Source organism: Pecten maximus, chromosome 7, assembly GCF_902652985.1.
Source record: "Pecten maximus chromosome 7, xPecMax1.1, whole genome shotgun sequence".
NCBI lineage: Eukaryota > Metazoa > Mollusca > Bivalvia > Pectinida > Pectinidae > Pecten > Pecten maximus.
Window position 1 is genome coordinate 15,159,537 of NC_047021.1, and position 21,925 is coordinate 15,181,461.

The 21,925-nt window shown below is 38.4% G+C and overlaps 1 protein-coding gene across 1 annotated transcript; it reads right to left on the reverse strand.

Moving 5' to 3' along the window:
• Positions 1 to 9,834: 9,834 nt before the first annotated feature.
• On the reverse strand, positions 9,835 to 12,061 carry LOC117331720. Its single transcript, XM_033890574.1, has 3 exons — positions 11,559 to 12,061; positions 11,069 to 11,215; positions 9,835 to 10,918 (listed from the first exon to the last, which is right to left on the reverse strand). Exons 1-3 carry the CDS (start codon positions 11,576 to 11,578, stop codon positions 10,780 to 10,782), a joined length of 306 nt encoding a protein of 101 aa, XP_033746465.1. The 5' UTR covers positions 11,579 to 12,061; the 3' UTR covers positions 9,835 to 10,779.
• Positions 12,062 to 21,925: the final 9,864 nt, after the last annotated feature.

The following is a 21,925-nucleotide window of genomic DNA, read 5'->3' on the forward strand; positions in this document are numbered from 1 at the left end:
CTTGGTATGACTACCTGAAAGCTGACTCACAGTCTGGTTCTCCAGTATGGCCTGGTAATGAGGTGTCTTGTGGAGCATTTGGTACAGAATCATTGTCTAAATCAGTCCCTTCTCCGACATGTTTATCTTGTCCTTGATTATTTTCCAACCTTTCTTTCTTTTCAGTTTCCATTTTAGAACATTCTTGATTTTGGTGACGACTACTTGACTTGAAATTGGTTTTGGGCCCTGCTCCATTATCATTGGATTGCTTGCTTGCCATATTTTGCTAAAGTTGAAACAAAACTGAAATGAAACATCAATTAAAAATTAGTTCATTTTATCTTAAGGTCAACACAAATTTAAATACCTGAATAAAGGCAATTGACAGATTATTCATACCAAATATGATTTCAGTAGGGCGTCATATTCTAAAATTCAAGGACTGACCATGTACAGTAATACAAGAGTTCTGAGAACTCCTGTCTGAATTAAAGCTCCATAATCAAAAGAGTTATAATTGAACATATAAGTGTAAGGTAGATTTTTTAGTTAAGCAAATAACTCCTGTATTATGATATGCATAAACAAGAGGCCCAAAGGGCCTGTATTGCTCACCTGGTTTATTTGAGCAAACATAAAAATAATGTTCATGTTATATTTGTTAATGTCTAACAATGCTATGCTACATTGCAAACATTATGTATGTATGATTATGGGGTAAAGATCTCAACTGCTTCAAAGATATAACCTAGAAATGACTGTGTTTAAATTTAAGAAACCTATTAAGTCCCTGGGGGTGGGGAAACACCCCAGGCTTATTTTTACATCAGGATTGTGTTCATCTCTTGATCTTAATTGTTTCAAAAATGCAAAAAGTCCTTTAGAGCTGAATAGTCAAATTGACCCCTTTTGGCCCGCCCCTCAGGCCCCTGGTGGGTCAGCCCTATCATTTGTATGAATTTAAATCCCAGCCACCTTCGGATGCTACTGCTGAAATATCAATGTCATACATTGCTTAGGTCCAGAGAAGAAGTCGTTAATATCAATATTGCCAAAAGAACCACTTTTGGCCCCGCCCCTCAGGCCACTGGGGGGGGGTCAGCCCCGTCATTTGTATAAATTTGAATCCCAGCCACCTACGGATGCTACCACTGAAATATCAATGTCATACATTGCTTAGATTCAGAGAAGAAGTTGTTAATATCAATACATATGTATTGCCAAAAGAACCACTTTTTGCCCCGCCCTCAGGCCCCTGGGGGTTCAACCCCATCATTTGTATAAATTTGAATCCCAGCAAACTACGGATGCTAGCACTGAAATATCAATGCCATGCATTGCTTAGGTCCAGAGAAGAAGTCGTTAATATCAATATTGCCAAATGGACCCCTTTTGGCCCCGCCCATTAGGCCCCTGGGGGGTCAGCCCCATCATTTGTATAAATTTGAATCCCAGCCACCTAGAGATGCTACCACTGAAATATCAATGTCATACATTGCTTAGGTCCAGAGAAGAAGTTGTTAATATAAATATTGCCAAATGAACCCCTTTTGGCCACGTCCCTCAGGCCTCTGGCGGGTCAGCCCGATCAATTGTATAAATTTGAATCCCAGCCATCTAGGATGCTACCACTGAAATATCAATGTCATACATTGCTTAGGTTCAGAGAAGAAGTCGTTAATATCAATATTGCCAAATGGACCCCTTTTGGTCCCGCCCCTCAGGCCCCTGGGGGGTCAGCCCCATCATATGTATAAATTTGAATCCCACCCACCTAGGGCTGCTTCCTACCAAATTTGGTTAAATTCTGATCAGTGGTTCAGAAGAAGAAGTAAATTGTGTTGACGGATGGACAGACGCCTGACGCTACAGTATGGCATATAGCTCACCTTGGTCCTTCGGACTCAAACAACTAAATCAGCCAATCAGCAAGCGTTTCACATGTTTGTAGTTCCTATGTAAAAGTGAGTTCTGGTTAATTACTGAGCTACAGAGGAATTTTAATGAGGAAATGATGACAGATTTTGGCATAATTGGAATGTGCAGGTATTTAACTCATGAAAAATGTATACTTTTGCTATATTTGCATGCCTGTGTGTAGATTTACACAGGGGCAAAAAGTCTGTGGTCAGGTCTGTTTTGATTCACCGGTTTTAGTTGTAAACTTCCCGCTGTCATCTTCTAGAGGCTGTACATGTGACACTGAAATATGTCATTAAACCTGTCAAAAAAGTCATGTTGTAGCCTTGGCATGGTATGTATCTATGAGTAGGCAGTTGTCACAGGTGTTGAACTTCAAATATTAATGTTATTAGCTAAAATGTGAAGTAATAACATATAGTAAATGATTTAGTTGTGTGAGCCCTTTACACAGGAAATTTAGTTTTGCCTACAGCGAAAAATGGAGGCTCATAATCAAGGTAAGATTGCAGGAAAACTTAATGTACAACATATGTCAAAACAAGATTAATTCTGTCTTTGGGATAGAGATATTTAATTTCAAATACAGTCAAACCTCGTTTACTCGAAGTCATCGGGATCGTGAAAAAACTTCTAGTTATCCGAGTCTTCGAGTTAACCGAGTTTCAAGGTAGACGTGTTGGTACACAATAAATATATCTTAAAAAAAACATCATTTACATAAACATATGCATCCTTAACAGAAACACGCTTATTTGATTGTAGGTTTCAGGAAAAAAAAATTGTGTAGAGAATTGTTTCATTTTTGGTCAAATATAATATTTTGCAATTTTTAAGTTATTTTCAAGTTGTTACCATGGTATTCACAGGTCTGAAAGACAGAAAAAATAAGTTTACTGATCCTTCAGACCTGTATTAAAATTGCAAATGTTGTATAGATTATAAATATATATACTTTATTAGAGGTAATATGTAGGGTTAACTAGCAATGTTTACATATCTAAAACATGTGCCATATTTTATCAGAATTGGGCATTGGAGAGTACTGTACGTCAACTTACTAGCCCAGACTAGCAGGGATTCCTCTTAGATAAGCCTTAAATGGTAGAATACTTGCCTTGTGAGTGAGAATTTGCTAGTTTGAGACCCATTTTTGTTGTATTTGTTCCTTCCTATTACATAATATGAAAGGCCCAGAGGGCCTGTATCGCTCATCTGGATATTGCTGTGATTTTAGAGTGCCAGAATGTCATTCAACATTTCTACAGAAGAATAAAGATTTCAAAGAAATTGCTATATTTTCCCTATTTGTTTACACAAAATTAGTTCCACTTTGCCCAAGGATGCTTCAGAGCCAAATATGACAATACTAATTTAAAGGACTTGCAATTGCTTATTATATACATATATATTTTCCCTATTGGGGCCTGCCCATATATACCGTAATTACCTGGTATGCAAAATTTGTTCTACCTCCCCTATGAATGTTTTGATCAAGAGAAAATTTGGACAAATTCCATTTTGTATACAGTAGTGCCTGAGGTAAAAAGCGAAGTGAGTGGGGGCTCACATAGATTATACCCCTACCTCCCTCCTCAACAAAAACATCTGTCCTGCTGCAGTTCATGAAATATCCTGTCTCTCAGTATTTCTTAGTGTAGTCAAGTGTGGCCTCGAACCATTAACAGTCTGACGACCACCAGTGAAGTCGTCAAATGACTTTCTAAAAATAGCAATATGGAAATTCCATACCAAATCCTTTCGGGGCTTCCTAATGACAGGATAAAATGAACTTACACAAACAACATTCTTGCTTTTGATATCGAATAGCAGGCATTGAAACAATGTAAAATATTCAGATAGAAATAAGATGTTTCAATAAATTTTAAGTTTAAAACTGAAGTCATAAAATGTTGCCGACAGATACATGATGAGACCCTTCTTAATATTGTCTCATGAATATTCATGTTTAAACCAGAACGAGGCTAAGGGGCGAGTACAAAACCCGGAATGCACTCAGGCGTGAAGAGATTTATGTTGATTTATTGTGTTTATTAGGTCATAATTCTGTTATTTCTGAATGGATTTTTGTTCGGACACCAGCAGTAAAAGGGTTGATTTATCCCCTTTAAACTGGTATAAGTTATATTTAACAGTATCAAAATTTAGAAGTAAAAGTGGTGGCCGGAATGAACCCATATGGAATAAAAATGTCGATATTTACAACTGTTTTCGTTATAATAAATACCCATATCTCAAATATTACTGAACAGATTTTTGTTCGGGAACCACCCAAAAACGGAGAATTTAGTACTCTTTCACATGGTATAAACTGTTTGAATACATGTTCGATATTACTTTCAAAAGTGGTGGCCGGAATGAATTGATGTGGTGTGAAAAAATAGCAAAATCGTCAAAGTTACATGTAAATTTCCATCTTTATTGGTCCATAACTCTTTTATTACTTAACCGATTTCTGTTCGGGACACACTCTAGACAAGATAATTTTATATGCTTTAAGCTGATATAACTTTTATTAATATTCATTACAAATTCGGTGCAAAAGTGGTGGCCGGAATGAACCTTGGTGAAATTTACGGACGCCATTTTACAAGTATGTCCAAGCCGATAGCACACTACGTCTATACTAAAACAACAAATAGGCCTACACGGTACACCGGTCACCATGACCAGGTAACGGGCGGCTCGTTCACACCTTGATGAATATAATTGTGCTAAATGATATCAAGAAAATGTCAGAAAATGGTTCGTCCCCTTCAGAAATTTTCGATAGACAGTGTACAAATAGCAACGTAGAAAGTGGCGAGTATATAGGGGTTCTTAATGCTAGGAATGTAAGACAAATCGAGTATGCCACAGAAAAGGTAAGATAAACTAAACAGCTTACTAGGGATGAAATCTATAATTTGGTTTTACTTGCTCATCACTTGGATGGTTTTGTACACGAGATTAAAGTGTATCCTGGCTTAGTAACTATTCTTGGTTTACCAGAAATTTTTTGGGTTTTTAACCAATTGTTAGATTTAGACGATAGCTCAGTAACAATGTGTTTAGGGTATGACACAACTTTTAATCTAAGTGATTTTTATGTGACACCAGTCCTTTTCCAGCATATCCTTTTTGAAAACAAACCTAACATTCCATTAGCATTTTTGGTACATGAAAGGAAATTTCAAAAATGTCACGAGCGATTGTTTGATTATCTTTGTGAAAAAGTTCCAAAACTTTTGAAAAAGAATATTCCAATTATAACAGATAGAGAAAAGGGTGTTTCTAATGCAATTAAAAAGGTGTTACCAAATTGTACTAATCTGTTCTGCTGGAATCATATTAAAAGAGACTTTATAAATACTGGTTACAAAAGAATCACGCAGATAGTTCTGAGATAGCTATTTATTTACAAGATTTAACTAGAATTCTTCAGTCTAACGAGGAAGACTTTGACGACACGACGATTATGATAGGGATGTAATTGCGGCACCTGATTCGGTTACTCTTAATCAAGATAATGATACAATAATGGTAGATAGTACGCCACCTAAAACGCCAAAAACTACGAAAAAAATAGGTCCATCAAAAACTCCTATTCAACAAATAAAGACTCCTACAAATCAATCTATTAAAAAGGACACCTTAAGTCCTGTAAAAAAGGAAACCACGTGTTCCAAAAAGAAATTAAGATTTCAGTTAGAAGGTTCTGATACATGCAATATTAGCGAAGATAATGTACTAACTTGTTAAAAAACGTAAAGTCGCTGATAGCACAGAGTCGCTACAAAACCCATGGTTAAATAACTTAAATGAAAGCCATAAACTTAAAATTTCCAATAAAGAATGGATTTGTTCTGATATTATAAATGAAGTACAATCAATAATGTCAAAAAAATTTCCTGGTTTGAATGGTTTTCAGTTGACAAACTTAGCTCCAGTATATGATTCAAATAAATGCAAATGGAAAAACCAAATAGCTTTTCAATCTGTAGTTTCACCTTCTTGACTGGAGAACAGGTAGGGTACATTGCAAAACGTGGAAACATAAAGAGTGTGCAAATCTTAGAGATTCAGAATAAAGCAAAAATATACTGACTCTATGAAAATAAAAGAATAAAAAAAAAAAATGGCTAAAAGTTCTACAGGTAATTTTTCCTTGCTCGAGTTACTTCCCTTGTGTTAAAGAACTAGCATGTAGCTTGTGTTGTTTTTAGAACACAGAAAACAGTTGTAAATATCGACATTTTTATTCCATATGGGTTCATTCCGGCCACCACTTTCACTTCTAATTTTTGATACTGTTAAATATAACTTATACCAGTTTAAAGAGGATAAATCAACCCTTTTACTGCTGGTGTCCGAACAAAAATCCATTCAGTAATAACGGAGATATGTCCTAATAAATACAAAATATTATGAAAAATCTCTTCACGCCTGAGTGCATTCCGGGTTTTGTCCTCACCCGAGGCTAAGTGAGGAAGCGTCCCTAGTAATATACATGTGCAGCTATGGCTACATCATACAATGATAGAGATTCAGATTTAATTACTTCACTTACCTTTTCATTTGTTTAAAACTATATCCAAGCACAAAAACAAAACAAAAAAAACCCAAAAAATCATCTGGACAGAAGAGCATGAATAAAGGACTGAAGTGTTTTAGCAAGGAAATATCCAAGAGCTAAGAGGTAAGTTTGCAATTATATATATTTCGCTCAGTTGACATCGTTGTAAGCTAGCTAGCTTGTGGAGATGTATTTATGTTGTTTTCCCTCTAATGGATTGGTGTACACCGACGCGTACTATTCGACTTCCGGTTGCTCAATATTTACACTTTGTACATGTACAGTTATTTCATTAATTAGTCACTTGGTTGGGTTTTTTTTCCAAGTAAACACATGTAAATGTACGTTGAAGATCAATATTAAAAATAATGTCACAGTTGATCTATTTACACATGTATGTATTAGTATTTCTTGTTTAAAAGATAAAAAAGACAACCTTTCCTTCATTCGACTGATTGAATAGTTATCCTTAACTTGATTGATTGAACCAAAGTAACACTTTGGGTAGTGAGAAACACAGGGATTCATATAGTTCTTTCCTGTTAGAAACACTTTCCATAGAGAGTTGTAGTTATTTTGTTTTTGTTTTGTTAGTAGAATGTTGGCCGAAATTTAGCTGGGTGATGGTTCCAATGCTTGTTGATTCTAGATTTGAAGGCATTTATGGATGGAGCACTTATTACTTCTTCAGGTAGAGAGTTCCAGATATTTATTACTCGATTGCTGTAGAAGTTTCCAGTTTTGTTGAGTCTGAATGGTCTTTTGTATAATTTTCTGGAGTGCCCCCTGGTTGTGGTTCGACCTGTTTCCTGAAATAGCGTGCCAGTTTCAAGAATATCCAATTTGTTGAGGATTTTGTATGTTTGGATGATGTCCGCCCGCTCTCTGCGATATTCGAGTGTTGGTAATCCTAGTTCCTTGAGTCTATCATGATAAGAAAGATGTTTCAGACTTGGTATTCTCTTTGTTGCACGTCTTTGGATGTTTTTAGGCTATTCAAATCGCCCTGCGTCCGTGGTCCGTCGTCCGTCCGTCCGTCCGTCCGTAAACAATTCTTGTTATCGCTAATCCTCAGAAAGTACTGAAAGGATCTTTCTCAAATTTCATATGTAGGTTCCCCTTGGTGCCTAGTTATGCATATTGCATTTTGGGACCGATCGGAAAACAACATGGCCGACAGGCAGCCATCTTGGATTTTGACCATTGAAGTTTGTTATCGCTATTTCTGAGAAAGTACTGAAGGGATCTTTTTCAAATTTCATATGTAGGTTTCCCTTGGTGCCTAGTTATGCATATTGCATTTTGAGACCGATCGGAAAACAACATGGCCGACAGGCAGCCATCTTGGATTTTGACCATTGAAGTTTGTTATCGCTATTTCTGAGAAAGTACTGAAGGGATCTTTTTCAAATTTCATATGTAGGTTTCCCTTGGTGCCTAGTTATGCATATTGCATTTTGAGACCGATCGGAAAACAACATGGCCGACAGGCAGCCATCTTGGATTTTGACCATTGAAGTTTGTTATCGCTATTTCTGAGAAAGTACTGAAGGGATCTTTCTCAAATTTCATATGTGGGTTTCGCTTGGTGCCTAGTTATGCATATTGCATTTTGAGACCGATCGAAAAACAACATGGCCGACAGGCAGCCATCTTGGATTTTGACAATTGAAGTTTGTTATCGCTATTTCTGAGAAAGTACTGAAGGGATATTTCTCAAATTTCATATGTGGGTTTCCCTTGGTGCCTATTTATGCATAATGCATTTTGGGACCGATCGGAAAACAACATGGCCGACAGGCAGCCATCTTGGATTTTGACCATTGAAGTTTGTTATCGCTATTTCTGAGAAAGTACTGAAGGGATCTTTCTCAAATTTCATATGTAGGTTCCCCTTGGTGCTTAGTTATGCATATTGCATTTTGGGACCGATCGGAAAACAACATGGCCGACAGGCAGCCATCTTGGAGTTTGACCATTAAAGTTTGTTATCGCTATTTCTGAGGAAAAACTGAAGGGATCTTTCTCAAACTTCATATGAAGGTTCCCCTTGGTGCCTTGTTATGCATATTGCATTTTGGGACTAATCAGAAAACAACATGGCCGATAGGCAGCCATCTTGGATTTTGACAATTGAAGTTTGTTATCGCTATTTCTCAGAAAGTACTGAAGGGATCTTTCTCAAATTTCATATGTAGGTTCCCCTCAGTGCCTAGTTTTGCATATTGGGACCAATCCAAAAACAACATGGTCTACAGACAGCCATTTTCGCTAAATCTTAAATTTTATATATAGGTTCCCCTTGTTTGAAAAGTACTAGTTATAGAGGACTGTTTCTGAATTTACACAGTTTAGTAAGACTTAGAGGAAGGGAAAAGTAGAGAAAAGATCAATCTGACATGGAACCTATGAAGATCATTCAATGGTGGGCGCCAAGATCCCTCTGGGATCTCTTGTCTAAGATGATTTTGTCTTTGATTAAGGCTGGTGATGTTACTGGTGTGGCATATTCTACAATCGGACGGATAAAAGTTTTGTATAGTGCCAGAAACATACATGGGCTCATGTATGAGAATGTCCTGAACATTAAGCCAGTTATCTTGCTTGCCTTTGAGCTAACTGCGTTTGCATGAATGGAAAATTGTAGATTGTGGTCGATATTCACTCCCAAGTCCTTTTCTGAGTCAACTTTTTGTATTGGTGTTGTGATGTCATCTTGTTTTATTGTATATATATTCCTATGTTCATGTGTAGTGGTTTTCCAAATTCAGTGCCTAGTCTGTCCTCTTATATTTGTCAAGGCCAAGCAACATTAAAATGTTGGTACTCATCCCTTTACTAACACTGCCACATGTAATATATATGGGGTGTCAGAATGTCTGAGGACAAGAAACAAATAATTACATAAGGGGGATGCCATTCCTAAACCTCATTATCAGCATCTCGAATTGCTCTCCCCTTGTTGCCTTAGGGACTGTACTTGGGTCCAGTCTGTTTACATTTCACAGCTGCCCCTCACTGATCCCACCTTGTCATTAATTTCATTGTAATTATAGATAAGCATTTATACAAACAAAAAGTCTTATCTCAAACTGCACCTAGTCCTTACAGCCCTTTAGGGTCAGTCCTCTAAATAGAAAATGGAAACCTTATTTACTCCATTAAGCACCCAGTATACTAGACTTGTACATGACCAGAAATGGAAAACAGATTATTCTACCTGTATATATTATGTAACTTATGACTTGTATAGTAAAGTTTATAGTAAATTTTATAGTACAACCAGTCGGAAAAGGTTGTGAAGTAACAGGGAAATGTTACCGTTTCCAGAGAAAAAAATGACTCGCCACATCAAATCAATGTAAATATATCAATGCATTTATTTTGTGTCGTTCACTTTTGATACAGATAACCAATGCATAAAACGTTTGTCATTATGTAAACATAATTTATTATTTATATGGATATCATTACAACATTACAGGTGAGTTTCGGTGATATCAACACTCTTGAAGTGAGTAAGGCAGATTGTACCTGTCCTATTGGAATGTCAGAAGCATGTGGACACGTAGTGGGAACTCTGTACCAGCTTGCGAAATTCAAGATTATAGGTCAAAGAGCTATCCCAGTTGAAATTGCAAAGACATCTCGGCCACAAACTTGGCATGTCCCAAGAGGGGAGAAAATCCAAGGAAAGGCTGTCCAGGATTTAAAGATAAGCGGTATTCATCACGGAAATCCGCACTGGACTTGTCTACGACTAACTAAAATCTGAAAATAACCCCATTCAACCCCATTCCTGGAGAAAATGTTAAATGGGACACAAAGTATGGAAGTCTATCTTCAGTACCACTTGATTTATTGATTCTCCCTTCTTTAACACAAATGAACGTACCAGCGGTAGAATCAAAATTTGGTAAAATACCACAAGGCTCTCTTTAGGGTGTTCAGCAAAAATTAGAAAATGAGTATGTTTTAAATATATTTGATGAAAATCGAACACTCAGATTTTGTTCTAATAATCCTGCACAAAGGCGACATAAAAATAAGAAAAGCTCGTCAATGAGCAACACAGAACGCTTTCTACCACTTAGACTAATAGTTTCACTACTTTTATAATATGCACTCTGTATGTTTTTAGCAGTATACATAAAAAGGTAAGAAAAAGTACACATGTTCGAAACCCTGTGTAGAATGAAATAAGAGAATCATCTGTTGAAAATCTATTTACACAAAAATTTTCAATGCTAAACTGCTGACGTAAGCATGTCAACTCTTTCTCTTTTTCAGACAGTTGTTCTTCAAGATTTTTTTATGTTGTTTTTCGCTGTTTCCAACTCTGTCTCTATTTTTCTCCTTTTTGTCCTGCTTTCTTCTGATTCTGTGTTATCTTTACTACACTCTTCTTCCACTTGGGTCTCAATACACATTGTAACATCACTGTAATATAAAGAACATGTATACACTACATGCATATTGAAGGTATACGTATATATGTAATAAGTGTCTTAGAATTATGTGCAATTTAAATACATATCCATATTTACTATATTAAATAATGTTTTTGTATCATAATCATTTGATATTTACCTTTGCATTGGTTGACTTAGTGGAAATGGACCTTTCCTTTTCAAAATTTGCCTGGTCTTTGGTGTATCATTCCAGTTAAATACTGATGGAATGGCTCCTGGCTTTAAAAGCTTCCTCACAGGTGTCCAGCTTTTATAGTCATCTTGCCTAAAGTGTTTGGAACAAACGACTGTTGACTTTAATACCTGTAAAATGTATTTGATTTATCAAAATCATGTATATTATCCATTTGTTATATATGTATGCAATCTATAATATACGTATATATATATAGCAACCTGCACATTTACTATGATCGATATTTACGGTATTAAACTGAACACTTATATTATGTTTAATAAAATATTTTACGAAATACTTGAACTGCTTGCAATTGTTGTTTTATATATGTCTTGACATGTACTGATCACTTACAGAAAAAATAACAAGAAAGGGAAAATGATTGACCATAGTATATGTGTTTACATGTATTAGGTGAAGGCTAACCTACCTTGAATAATGGCCCTTCATCTCTTCTTATTTTTACAATCCACTGCTTTTTGATATCCTCATCTTTTGGAATATGGTGAAAATGAATAGAATCACCATAACTTCCATTGGATACACAATTTGGTGCACAATAATGTTGTTTTTGCTACATGTAGCTTGACTGGAAGCCATTGTGTATGCGTTGCTACGGTGGCTGTACTCACTTAGCCTCGTTCTGAGATAGGAATGTTAGGCATGCATATAATTTGAGAGAGACCTTCTAAGAAGATCGCATTCCGTTATATGTAAATCGAGTAAACCGGGAGAATATAACCCAAAATAAACAAGTTTTTAAGTTTTCTCAAACACTATGACACAAACACGTGCATGTATGTGTCATAAATCCTTCTCTAGTGAAACTGATCACTCGCACAATTAAAACATGGTTTGATTGATTGATTGATTGATGGGGCTTAACGTCCTTGTTCCGGTTATAACCGAGCCTAGGACACAGTTAAAACATGGTCGCCGCCATCTTGGAAGATAAATCTTCCGGCTTCGAGACGGAACACAGGCGCTTGCATAGCAAATGCGATTTAAAAAAAAAATGATATGACAGTGGTATGTGTTAACAGATTACACATACATACCACTGTCATATCATTTTTTTTTTTTTTTTTTTGTTGAAAATCGCATTTTCTATGCATGCAAGCGCCTGTGGACGGAAGAGGTAGAAGATCTTCCAGAAGCAGAAGAGCTACAAATCGAGTGATCGGAAGATATATTCTAGAAGGAGAAGAGTGCAAATCGAGTGGGGCTCGGTACTGCCCGGGGAATATATATCCAGACACTATTAAAACTATAATATATGGATAGATAGTAGCTTAATCAATAATATGATCAAAAGTGGTGCAATTATATCTCGGGCTTTATTTCTATCTATTCACATTTCAAACTATTATTTATGGATAGATAGATAGTAGCTTAATTCATAAAATGATCAAAATGTGGTTAAAAATAATCTATATTTGACCACAGGTGCCTGACTCGTTTTATAAAATAATAACATATAAGAGTAAATATAAATGAGACGTACTCTTATATGTTATTATTTTATAAAACGAGTCAGGCACCTGTGATTTGACAGAGTTATGGCTACGATCTCGCACTATTAAAACGACCTCTCGCACTATTAAAACGATCGAGAACAGTTATATTTATATATATATTCACCGTCCAGGCATTTATTTTCACTCATACATAATTAAAACTATAATATTAGAAGATGTGTTGATTTAATTAGTAGACTACCTGATCTGTCCGACGATGGGGGTATATAACCACGCATGGAAGCCCAGGCAGTAAGATGTTCGGCCGGGCAGTAGCCAAATAACAATTATAACAATTATAAAAAGCCGGATTTTCTAAATAGCCGTAACTCAAACAATTTTACAGATATTTTCATAATTCTTTTTGATTTCACTTCCTTGACTCATACACTACGTATTCTGTCCGCAAATAACAACCAATTTCTCTTCTAACTAACACGTCAAAGAAGACAGTTTCAATTTAGTTAAGACACAATATATGTCAAATAAAAACCGTAAATCATATGTCTAGGTTCGTATCAGGGTAAACACTGTCAAATTTATGATTTACAGTCTGACATATTGATAAAATAGATGAAACATGAAACGATGCGTGTATGCAGGTGGAAAAAAATGTCGTTATAAATTATAATGAAATGAATATACAAATACTCTGCAAATACAGGACGGCACTCATAATTTTGTGAATAGGATAATTATTGTTTTAAATGATCTTGTGTTACATGACTTATAAAAACAAATTAATAAATCAATTACAGAGTCACCCTCAAAACTCAAGATTTGAAAAATTATAAAGAGATTATAGCAAAAGTATTTCGAAAGGAATTGGACAGTAACATACAAGTAATAAGAAAAGTACTTTACCGTTTTGCTTACATTGTATACTTACTCTATTGAATGACCATTTACATCAAAACTGACGATTTATGGAGAGTGCTTACATGAATATAGTCTGATGTTCCTCCAAAAAGCCGCAAATGTAAACTTTAATGATGATAATTTAAGTATAGGTCCATGAAATAAGATTTACGATACTGATCTTAATTTCTCTATAAATGCTAATATTGTGTACATGCATTCTCATTGAAAAAAAAACATAAAAAATACGGATGATGATGATGATGATGCTGGTGATGATGGTGATGATGCTGATGATGCTGATTGGGAATAACTGAAAGTTTGAATACTGTATGTTATGCATCACTTTCACGTTCAAAATGGATATTGCCTTATATATTACGCAAGGAATCCGCTCTCACTTCACTGTCATCATTGCGATTACTATTACTATTCTGGCTTTGGCCGTATTGAATTCTTTTTGTAATTGAATTGAAAGCAGAAGGTGCCATTTTCAAAGGACCGATCAACGCAATTTTAGCGTTTTCTCCTGCTACCTATGATATCTGTACCAAAAAAGCTTATGTCAAGTGAATAATTTGTCAAAAACTAAACTGAATGTGGCGGAAATGAGTGAATTTAACTTCTCCACGAGGTAGCTGACTATGTGATTTTGTTTCGCAATTTTAATCATTTCAAACAGTGAAATATCTATAATATACATATGTTGTTGTACTATAGAAGTCTTCTGCAAATCCAGTTGATGAAAATGGTATATGGTATATAAAGATTAAATAGTAACGGAATGATTTAAATTCAAAGTTTGTGTAACATAGAGGTAAAAACCATTTAATGTGGGAGAATACAGGTAAAATCCAGGTAATGTGGGAGAACACAGGTAAAATTCAGGTAAGGTATAGATGAAGCAGACTATAATGACTGTCAAAACATACCTGTCCCTATGTTATTTTTAAAAAGTGGGAGAAAGAAGGTGTCATCATGTTTCTCCCAAAACTGAAAAAAAAAAAAATATCCTGGTTCTCCCCAAAACTTAAACAATATAGGAGTGTTGTTTTAACAGTTAAGTTAACTGCTACCTGTACAGGTAAATCAAAGTAGGGATTGGCACTATTTACCGTTTCTATAGTACTATTATATCATGCTTGTATTATCAATGACACATATTGTATACTGTATTACTTTATTATGCATTTATGATAAATATATATGAATATTATCTATACTTAATAAATATGTCCGCGTTCATATAGATTTTATCCTGGGGCTTATATCGAGGATTTGTATGAAGAGTTTCTTTTAAAAAAATCCTGAAAATTTTGTGGTCAACGTAGTGAATGTTAAAATATCAGTGCATAGACACTGTGATTATCATTTAATATGAATGACATCATTTAAGTAACTGTAATGAATTGTGCTATTATTTAATGATATACCATGTGTTCTTCTATATAAAGATATATATATTGTTGATTGATATAATGTTATGATTGTTCATCACTATCTGTACTATTGTATTATTGTATATGTATATGTCTACTCTCCAATGTGTCTTGTAACACAAGGAAATAAAAGAATCTGAATCTCAACGTTCCTGTTGCCTGTACAGGTAAATTAATATGTCTATTACTGAATGTATCAGTTGACAAATAAATAAAAATAATAGATTTATCCATATATTCACAGATGGTTTGAATTTAAAAAATAAAACGTGCAATTTAATAAGAAATAGATAAATAAAAATAAAAAAAATATGAATATAATTTATGATAAACTTATAGAAGTGATTATAATTGACTTCTTTTAGATTAATCCATAAATTCACAAATGGTTTGAATTTAAAAATAAAACGTGCAATTTAATAAGATGATAAATTAATTAAAAATATATAACAGTCTATCACCGGAAAATTCATCATTCTTAGTATGGCTAACTATCAAGTACACGTCCAGACTCTACTCCAGGCTGGATACCGGTACATGGTGAAAAACAACTACAGAGACACTACCTACTGGAGATGCTGTAATAAAGACTGCCCTGCAACCATCCATACTACCGACGATATTCCTGTAAAATTCGGTCATCAACACAACCACCCACCCAACCATTTCCAGGGGGATGTTCAGAAGACAATGATGGTGTAGGAAGGAACTCAAACCCATACCCGACATCTACGACGAAGAAGTATCCAAACTACAGACACAGGACTGGGCAGCTGACAGACTACTACTTGAGCAGATTTGTAGAGAAAACTGGTGTAGGGTATCATCAGCCTTCTCTAGAAGACTAATGAATCCTACCGTATCCCAAAACTCAAACAATATTATGCAGCGAGTACTCACGTTTAGGGACTGTATGTTTACATTGCGGGGTTCAGGATCAAAGAGACCGCTCTCTGACACCCCGCGGGATTAAATACTAGCTCACGTGCGAAATGAGTTCCAACCAAAGGAGATTACTACCCCGATTTTCACTACACTCCTCCCTGTTTTATGAAGGCCCCCTCCTGGACTCTGTACGCTCCCTGTGAAGAATTGGTGGGCGTCCTAGCATTCATGGATCCGATGGCATGGATGGCTCCAGATTCCAGGGTTGATGATCTTCCAAGGGACGACGAGGGTGTGGGCCTCCTTAAGCTAGATCTAATCCTATTTCTGTTGTCTTTTAACTCCCGTGACTAGAAACGGTGCACTTTGGAACCGTTACTCACATGGGAGATTAAATTCTTTCAGAATAGCCGAGATCCTAATTTCTAAAACTCTATTTTTGTTTTCCTATTAGCAGCTATGTATATAACTGCGGTGTTAGACGACGGTCAGAGGGTTTTTATCCTCAGACTTCCTAACTAACATTTAACCCTGACTGAGTATATATTCAAATATCCAATTATGGGCAGCACTTAAGCCATACCTAATCCTATATACATTATATGTATTTTAACCAATTAAAACTGATAGTTTCATAGGACAAAAATACTAGGAGTGTAGTCACTCCATTCCCTCCCCCCTTTTATTGGAGAGCACTCTTGATAAAACACTATTTATACTAGAAGTGTACTCCATTCCTCACACCCTCTCTTAAGATGAGGTGTGGTCTCTCTGACCAATGGCTATCTGATAACCTGATCGATTTTTAATTATGTATTAGTTCTCAGGGGAAAGCTATATACCTGTTAATGCAACTAGTCTCCACAGATTCCTCCCCCTCCACCTGAACACTCAAAGGAGGAGCCTGCGGTGACCACGAGAACTTGTGGTGGAGGTATAGAACCTCACATCTTATCAATCTGTTGGTGTTGTGGCAGCGTGCACACCCCCAAAGGCTCTCCAATTCACAAATTGAGGAGAGAGATCTGTCCAATTGCACGCCCCCCTTGAGGGACTTGAAGTTCCGTCAGCACCAGAGTGCCTTGAACTCTAAACCCTCCTTCCGAAAATTGGAGAATTCCTTTATCTCATCAAGTATATATATATATATATCAACTGGGATGCTGCCTGCTGAGGTTCCACTGGAACTGGTGCACATTACTGGTTACATAAACTTTAAGACTTGCCCCTTGAGGTTCTACCAATATTTTGGAACCCTAGGAGGCATTTCTGTATTTTGGATATTAGGGGCTCCACGTCACCTCCAGCTCCTAGAAAGCGGTGGCAAGGTGGATATCAGGTTTGGTGTTTGCTGAGGTCAAACCCTCGACCTCCCACAGAAGGTCGTCAAACCCCTCTTACTGGAAATCCATGCTGAAACAGAATGATTGCCTGACGGGAGGTAAGGGAGCTAAACACTAATAGATTCAACCCCAGTATCTGATGTTTTCTTACCCCTAGTCCTGTATCAGCCCCTTCCCAATGGACCTTAATGTCCAACTTATGGGGAGTTTTTGTCTCCCTGTATAGGAGAGTGTCATAGGGCCCCCATTCTTTCCCTAGACTGCATGAGTAGGTACCCCCGGGGTCAATCCTCCATGGTTTGACAGACATACTCAGCGGACCCTGGTTCTGTTGGCGCGAAATCCCACGACACTGCGGACAGCGGCCCTTCAGCGCGTTCTCGCGTATGGATACTACCGACACGTTTTTAAGAAGCTCTGATCCACCTCCTGGGTTCGGATCATTCTGGGTCTTCCATGACACGTCTCTGTTGGAATGGGCTTCTCCTGGTGGCTCAGTGTGTGGTTCCCTGACAGGAAGGGGCATATGGGGCTCCACTGTCTCTAGTCTCATGACGTCCTTCTCCCTTGCAATTTTGAAGTCACTGACCACCTTCATAATGGCATGATCCACCCCAGAGGATACTGATGTGTTGCCAAATAATGACCCCACCGCACTGGAGTTGGGCTGGACCATGACCGGCTGCCGGGTGGTCTCGTTCCAGCTGACATTACAAAATCCTATTGAGTTTGAGGGAATAGTTGTCTGAGCAGTGGACACCATGGGTGGTTCCTGTGAGTTCTCCCTGTAAGGTGTGAGAGGGATTACCTGATCTCCCATTAGTAATCTGCCGGAGTTCATGTCCAGGATACAGTTGTTCTTGGCTAGGAAATCCACGCCCAGCAACATGTCATCTGTGATCGGTGCTTCACATACCGTCCAGGGGGTCACCGTGGTTCCTAACCCGATGAGTAGGTCCTTAATTTCCCATACATTCTCCATGTTGCCCGTGAAACCTTTGAGTCAGACCCTTTTGCCTAATACTAGTGGCCCATTCAGGTGATCCAACAATCCTCTCCGGATCAACGTCATGGTAGCGGCTGTGTCAACAATAGCTCTTATGGGTGTACCATTTAGGGTCACTGGTATGGTGAGACTGCTGCCGTCAGAGACCACCAACTTTATTTCCCTATGTGGGGACGGATCACTGAATCCCTTGTTTGATGGTGACGGAGAGCGGGACCGACTAAGAAAACCCTTCTGACGGTCTTGGGACATGGAGTTGTTCACCTGGACGCGGCTGTTGTCTGTGCTGCCCTGGCTCTTACCATTACCCCAACCTGGTGGCGTGGAGTTACGTCCTCGGTCCCACGTCTTCCGTTCAGCAGTAGGGAATCAATCTCGGTTCCTAGGGGGAAATTGTCGACCTTCATTACCTGACGACTGTCTCCTATCGGTGTTACGATTCCCTTCGTGATAAGGAGGGTACCAACATGGGTCCCCCGCAGGCGGGTAATAAGGAAATGCCTCACCTCCACCCTGGTTGTGGTACGGAGGTGGGGGCTGTGGCTGATAGTACGGTGTTCTGGTTGTTCCACCATGCATGAGCGATCGTTTGAGGTCGTTTACTTCATCACGTAGCATTTCAATAACATCCTGTTGTGTTTCACCGTCTCCGGGTTTGGTGACCTCAGTGAACTCCACCTGCCTACTCGGAAAATTGGACGAGCGTGTACCAAATAAAGCGCGCTGATTCGCTACCGAGGCTTTTATGTACTTAAGGGCCTTATGAACCGTTTTAGGGTTCTTCTCCATAGCCTTTTGGGCAGCCACCTTTTCCCGGCATCCCTTTAAAAAGGACTCCATCGCGATTTGGTCCTGTGTTGTTTCGTCCGCGTACGCATAACCGTTGTTGGTAAGTGTTTGAATGCGCTGCGCGTACTCAGCGAAGGTCTCTGATTCCTCCTGTTTAGCATACTGGAGCTCGCGCCTAGCTACTACCGGTACATCCTTGTCGCTAAACCTTTCATTCATCATCTTTTTTAGACGACAAAAGGAGAGCGTGCCGGGTAATTTGTCTGCATACTCTAACGCATCCCCGCTTAGACAATCAAAGAACCGGTTAATGGTCTTGCGCTCTGACCATGCGTTGTCAGCTACTATGTGGTCAAATTTTAGGATGAAGGGTTCCCATCTATCCTTACCAGTAAATGTTGGCATCTTGTGGCGCTGCGGGCTTTTACTGCGGTGTCGGTGGTGGCGGTGTCCATCTCTCCGATGTCGGTTGGAGTTGTCACTGGAGGACTCCACATTAGGCTCCTCCTGACTCGAGAAATCAAAGTCAGATGGTTCACTATCCGATGAGTTGGCACGACGGTTTCCTACTCGGACACGACGCGGATTGCGGGCACGCCTATTGTCAACGGCCCCTCGATCGGTTGAGCCGCGCCGAGAACCCTGGTCGTCCCGATTATGCCTATCATATGTGTGCCGCCCCCCCCCCCCCCCCCCCCCCCCCCCCCTAATAAGGGAGTTTCCACTTTGGGCCTACATACAGGGGTTGTGGGTAGGTCATGTATCTGTCGGTGTGACATGGGTGTAGACCCCCCATAATCATGTGGTGGTAGATTGGTAGTAATGTTACCACCATTACCACCCAGGTCCCTGGAACACAAAGGGTCTAAGTCAGCGAACGCTTGGACTCCAGCAGGTACTGCGTGCCTGCCTGGTACCTGGGGACCTGGTTGATATCCATAACCTACAGGTATGTCATTGGCTATGGGTTGAATACCTTGACATGGTAGATTGTCCCCAACATGAGATCTGGTAATGCCCATAGTATCCCTAGATACTGGTGGCTGATCCACAGAACTATTCATGTTGTTCTGAGTTTCTGTAAAACCCCAAGATGTCTCAAATTCCTGTTGTTGGGGCGGTATCTGTATCCCCCATGTATTGGCTTTAGATTGGGGAGGGTATGAGGTACCTTGGGATGGTGGAGGCCCTAGAGGGACATGATCTCGCATGTATCGACCATCCTTGGGTAGTACATTTATGATACTGTCCAGGTAAGGGTTACCTTTTGGGAGGGTACCTGACAGTTGGTTCTGAGGGTTGGTTCTCCAATGGTACCTGGTCGTGAATGTATTGCGCCCCACTAGGGGTGGTTAGCTGAATTGTCCCCGGTTGTAAAACCTTACTAGGAATTGACCTGGTATCAGCGGACTCCTCCTTTAAGAGATCCGCTGTCTCCCGGTCTACTATGAACTTGTCTAGCTTACCCCATAATTCTGTAAACTTAAGATGCATGTCCCTAATTGCATCGTCCTGTTTATCCAGACGGCTCTTTAAGTTTTTACTAGGGGAATGGGGCCCTCTCGAGGAACTGGGTGAATGGGGCGGTGAGGTTGGCATTAAGCTAATGCCTGTAACTTTTCCCTGCCCTATCCATTCTAACCAAGTGTTCTATGTGGCTGTGTGAAGTTAGCTCAACATACGACATACGACATACGACATAGGACATTCAAAACTTCATATCTTGTGTTTTTACCAGCCAACGAGGTAACTTTTGAATGTTCAGCGGCTGAACATACGACATACGACATTCAGATTTTGAATGTTCAGCCGCTGAACATACGACACACGACATTCAGATTTTGAATGTTCAGCCGCTGAACATACGACATACGACATTCAAAGCTTCATATCTTGTGTTTTTACCAGCCAACGAGGTAACTTTTGAATGTTCAGCGGCTGAACATACGACATACGACATTCAGATTTTGAATGTTCAGCCGCTGAACATACGACACACGACATTCAGATTTTGATTTTGAATGTTCAGCGGCTCGACATACGACATACGACATTCAAATTTTGAATGTTCAGCGGTTGAACATACGACATACGACATTCAGATTTTGAATGTTCAGCCGCTGAACATACGACATACGACATTCAGATTTTGATTTTGAATGTTCAGCGGCTCGACATACGACATACGACATTCAAATTTTGAATGTTCAGCGGCTCAACATACGACATACAACATTCAGTTTTTGAATGTTCAGCCGCTGAACGTTCAGCGGCTCGACATACGACATACGACATTCAAATTTTGAATGTTCAGCGGCTCAACATACGACATACCTATTTAGTAGTTCTTACACAATTTTAGCCGGAATAATTGGAGTACACATGTAAAAGAATATACAACTGAGCATAAGAATAATTTGCATAAGAAGGATTTTACAAAATATGATGAAAATCCACAAACTCTTATCTCAATTCATTAACAAAATATTAAACTTTATCACTTTGTACGTCATAGCCATTCATGGAATAGCATTAATTTCGTAATATATCAGTTGGATACTTCATTGCACACTTAAACTAGTAAATCCACAATCAATCTATTTGCAATTCATCACAGTGCAAAAGCATTCTATTAAACATACCAATGGTTCTGCTTATCTCAACAGCACAATTCTGACCAAATCACGACTCCCTTTAAAGGCAAATATAGAAACGTTGTAAAGCGATATCAGTTGGTTTACCATTACATTCATTTGGTGTCAAATCATAAGGTGTTACCTACTGATTACATCTATTGTGGTTAAATATCACAACTCATACATGTAAAACAGTATTAAACAGCAAAGTAATGTATAGTAAGTGTGTGAAGTGCATGGGGTTAACCACCACAGCTGGAGGGTGTCATTTGACTAAATACTTGGTGTATAGTAAGTGTGTGAAGTGGGGTTAACCACCACAGC

What these genes read in the sequence shown, in the direction of transcription:
- LOC117331720 (XM_033890574.1), bottom strand. Translation starts at nt 11,578, where the DNA reads ATGAAGGGCCATTATTCAAG. An exon ending in ATGAAGGGCCATTATTCAAG is followed by an intron (nt 11,216 to 11,558) that starts GTAGGTTAGCCT and finishes CAAACACTTTAG; the next exon opens with GCAAGATGACTATAAAAGCT. An exon ending in CTAAGTCAACCAATGCAAAG is followed by an intron (nt 10,919 to 11,068) that starts GTAAATATCAAA and finishes TTTATATTACAG; the next exon opens with TGATGTTACAATGTGTATTG.